Source organism: Lycium barbarum, chromosome 12 (genome assembly GCF_019175385.1).
Source record: "Lycium barbarum isolate Lr01 chromosome 12, ASM1917538v2, whole genome shotgun sequence".
Lineage (NCBI taxonomy): Eukaryota > Viridiplantae > Streptophyta > Magnoliopsida > Solanales > Solanaceae > Lycium > Lycium barbarum.
Genome location: NC_083348.1, coordinates 104,147,188 through 104,151,336, shown reverse-complemented (window position 1 = coordinate 104,151,336; position 4,149 = coordinate 104,147,188). Strand labels below are relative to the sequence as shown.

At 35.9% G+C, this 4,149-nt stretch overlaps 1 protein-coding gene across 2 annotated transcripts; it reads left to right on the top strand.

Annotated features, from left to right (window-relative positions):
• LOC132623328 (carbonic anhydrase, chloroplastic) lies at positions 1-3,458 on the top strand. 2 transcript variants are annotated; one of them, XM_060338072.1, is made up of 9 exons: positions 1-297; positions 1,144-1,205; positions 1,583-1,723; positions 1,823-1,871; positions 1,967-2,083; positions 2,195-2,334; positions 2,448-2,553; positions 2,855-2,988; positions 3,285-3,458. In XM_060338072.1, exons 1-9 carry the CDS (start codon positions 112-114, stop codon positions 3,286-3,288), a joined length of 939 nt encoding a protein of 312 aa, XP_060194055.1. In that variant the 5' UTR covers positions 1-111; the 3' UTR covers positions 3,289-3,458. The 2 variants fall into 2 exon arrangements, with proteins under 2 accessions (XP_060194055.1, XP_060194054.1); XM_060338071.1 differs by having other exon boundaries at positions 2,855-3,013.
• Positions 3,459-4,149: the final 691 nt, after the last annotated feature.

Below are 4,149 nucleotides of genomic sequence, written 5' to 3'. Positions count from 1 at the left end.
GAGAGTAATGATCAAGACCCACATCCACTATAGCTACTATATATTAATATACTAGTGAGTAAAGAGAGTAGTATAAAGTCAAGCAAAAGCTAAAGGCAGCATATTGAGAATATGTCAACTGCTTCCATCAACAACTGCCTTACCATCTCCCCTGCTCAAGCTTCCCTTAAGAAAGCCACTCGCCCTGTTGCTTTTGCAAGGCTTAGCAACTCTTCTTCTCCTTCTCCTTCTCTTCCTAGTCTCATCAGAAACGAGCCCGTCTTTGCCGCCCCTACTCCCATCATCAACCCCACTTTGGTACAATTTTAACTGACCTCAGTATATTTTAACCTGTTACATGTAACAAATTATGACTCCCTATCTTGGTATTCTTATTTTCAAACTACACTCAACCAACCATCCAAATAGACCTACATTTGGCATTAATTACTTTGTTTTTAAGGGAGACAATTGTTTATCGTATTTGTAATGACCATGTGTACATGCATGCTAGTTCACGTGAATATTCAATATTGGCATAGTTCTAAACTTAAGTCTCTAGCTACTCTATTTAGTGTAGTTATTTTTGTCCATGAATCTCCTGAAGTTAGGTGAATTGATGTTACTCTGAGGTGCACACATCTATTGCGTGTACTCCATGACATATAACAAGCTTGAAAATGAACCAACAGTGATGTGGCAATTATCTTGAGGCTCTGGCAAAAATGAAAACTAGGGTCCTCTTGTGGATTCTGTGGATAATGTTTTTGCTCATCAAAAAAAATGTTTTCTAAATTATTACTATGTTGGCCTATCCTATGATAACTACCACAGAATTTGTAGGACGGTGTCTATTTATAACGATGTTTTTTGTCTTAATTTATATAATATATATATATATATATATATATATATATATATATATATATTTTCTTTCCAATTTTGATATCCAGCTAAATCGAAGAAAACCGACCATCTAATTAATTCTCCATTACGTTAATTCATATCTTCATTTTTGACATCTGCATCACTTGCTAATTTCATTACTCCTTACTATAAACAGACTTAGGAGTAATTAGGTCGGTGCACCTTTCTGTTTTGATATTCATTTGTACCTTCGATTTATATTATCCAAAATGCTGATGAGAATGTGTGGACTTGCAGAGAGAAGAAATGGCAAACGAATCCTACGAGCAGGCCATTGCTGCACTTGAGAAACTCCTCAGGTCTGTACTCTACCCTCTACATCATAGTACTTCTTTTTGGACCAAGTCGGCCCATAAAATATACATGTGTACGTACACACATACACAAAATTCAAATATTTGTGCAAATGCAGAGAAAACAAAGTCTTGCAACATTGGTGGTTGTTTAATCCAATCTCCTTGCTGAAGGACATGTTACTTAGTTTTAATTTCTCCAGATCTGCATTAATTAATCATTCATCACAACAGAGGCTTTGATGTTATTTTTCCCCATAATGTTAGTGAAGATAAAAGAGCTAGCACAATGTGTTCAAACCACAAGAATCTTTCTTCCTTCCTGAAATGCCCCTTTAATTAATAATTAAAAGAAATGTCTTAAATATTTTATGAAATTGCAGCGAGAAAGGAGAGCTTGGACCAATTGCAGCAGCAAGAGTTGACCAGATTACTGCTGAATTGCAATCATCAGATGGCAAAACATTCGACCCCGTTGAGCACATGAAAGCTGGCTTTATTCACTTCAAGACCGAGAAATATGAGTAAGCAAATTGATCACTTTCTTCAAATTAAAAAATCTGCATCTTCAAATTAACATTAGTGCCTGATAGATTCATATCTATTTCTTTATGTACTATCAGGAAGAACCCAGCGTTATATGGTGAACTAGCAAAAGGCCAGAGCCCTAAGGTACATATTCATGCTACTAATTTGCTATCTAATTTTATTGTATGGCTCCATATGATCTGTATCTAATAAGTCTATATTCCCTAAATGTGTAACAGTTCATGGTTTTCGCATGCTCTGACTCGCGAGTATGCCCATCCCATACCCTCAACTTCCAACCCGGTGAGGCTTTCATGGTTCGTAACATCGCCAACATGGTCCCTGCTTATGACAAGGTCAGCTATAAATCGATCGATTAATCCATTACGCTTCAATCCAAAGCACTAGTCAATTATTTGGGTCTGAAATTGAAATTTTAAATAAATTTGGGATGGAATTTTGAACAGACAAGATACTCGGGAGTCGGAGCAGCCATTGAGTACGCTGTTCTCCACCTTAAGGTAGAGAACATTGTTGTCATTGGACACAGTGCCTGTGGAGGTATCAAGGGTCTCATGTCTCTACCTGCAGATGGTTCTGAATCAACGTACGTTTTTTATAACTTTTTTTTAAAATTATTTATACGTTCGAATCACTTTTCTTTTTTTTATTATCGTTGACGGATTAATGATACACGAATTAATTAATCTAATAATGCAGTGCCTTTATTGAGGATTGGGTGAAAATTTGTTTACCTGCCAAGGACAAAGTTCTTGGTGAACATGGAGACAAACCTTTTGCAGGTCAATGCACCGTTTGTGAGAAGGTAAGAATTGAAGGTTTTCTTTTTTCATTTTTGGCCCGTCGGCTCAAATGAATTATGGGCGGTAGCCAAAATATACATAATATACACAGGTTATGTACATATGCTATGTATATTATATGTATACATATGTATCTAATATTTATATTATATGTATATTTATATTTAATATACAAAACATATACATTTACTGGCTATTATTTATTTGAGTATTAAAAATGTAATTATCCCAATATAATTTAACTAGTTTGAGATATTTACTTTTTGAAAATGGAAATGATTTTTTTTAAAACAACAATTGCAGGAAGCTGTGAATGTTTCACTTGGAAATCTGCTGACATATCCATTTGTGAGAGAAGGATTGGTGAAGAAAACATTGGCATTGAAGGGAGGTTACTATGATTTCGTGAATGGAGGATTTGAGCTGTGGGGACTTGAGTTCGGTCTTTCTCCTTCTCTTTCCGTATGAACTTAAACCAACATTTTAAGTGGCCCTCACAATTTCCTTTTCCCTTTTTTTTTCCCCTAACAGTACTACTTTTGTTTTGCTTATGTAATTGCGTCCCAAAATCAACTGTATGATGTTGTATGTATCAACCAATATTCTGAATAAATAAAATGGAGAGCACTTGTGGAATTTTCTTTGTGATAATAGGAGTAGTACTTTTGGTTTCGAAAGTTGTACCGTGTGCAAGGTATAAATATGTTGTATGTTTTGTGGTGGGCTTTGGTAGGTAAAAGATGTGGCCAGTATACTGCACTGGAAGCTCATGTAGAGAACGAGATCATCCAGCAACGAGAGGCTTCCCAGATTTAATCTGTTATCTGAACCAATTCTTGCTCATGTAGATTGTAGACCCATAAATTGGCCATAATAATAATATACGAAAACTCCTTTTCGGCTACAATTATACCAGTTTTTCGCTCTAGTTTAACTTCCGTGATGCTTCAATCATTCTCTTAGTATCAGATAACAAGCAATCACAATGCTGAAAAAATGTCTTAATTTAATTTGCATATAAACGTGAATCCTTCTAACCTTAATCAAAGATCTCAAATTCAACCTCACAATAACAAAAATTCTGTCATGGAGCATTTTTCCATTTAATGGATCTTATGGGACAAATTAATTTGAGCTAGTAGGTTCCAGATAACAAATAATGATTAGAAAAAAACAAATGAATAGAACTAACACATAAATATGGAAAATGCCACGAGAAGAAAGGAAGGATTTGACGCAAACTTCACAAAATCTGACACTAATGAGGGTAGGTTCGGTACGGAGAAAACATTTTCCGGAAAGTGTTTTTCAATTTTTCCATGTTCGTTTGGTTAAAAATTGTGAAAAATATTTTCTTTAGGAAAACAAATTCCTCAAAAATGAGAAAAATGATTTTCCTAATAAAAATATGGAAAACAAGTCTATAAGTGAATTTCACTAACCATCCAATCCACCCTCCAACCACCCCACCCCTTCCCCCACCTCACCCCCACGCCTACCCACCCACCTCTGCCCCACCCCCTGGCCAAAAAAATATATATTTTTTGCCCCACCCCCACCCCATCCTCATCCCACCCACCCCGCCCCACCTCCTCCCA

What these genes read in the sequence shown, in the direction of transcription:
- LOC132623328 (XM_060338071.1), top strand. Translation starts at nt 112, where the DNA reads ATGTCAACTGCTTCCATCAACAACTGCCTTACCATCTCCCCTGCTCAA. An exon ending in TGGTCCCTGCTTATGACAAG is followed by an intron (nt 2,084 to 2,194) that starts GTCAGCTATAAA and finishes AATTTTGAACAG; the next exon opens with ACAAGATACTCGGGAGTCGG. An exon ending in AATGCACCGTTTGTGAGAAG is followed by an intron (nt 2,554 to 2,854) that starts GTAAGAATTGAA and finishes CAACAATTGCAG; the next exon opens with GAAGCTGTGAATGTTTCACT.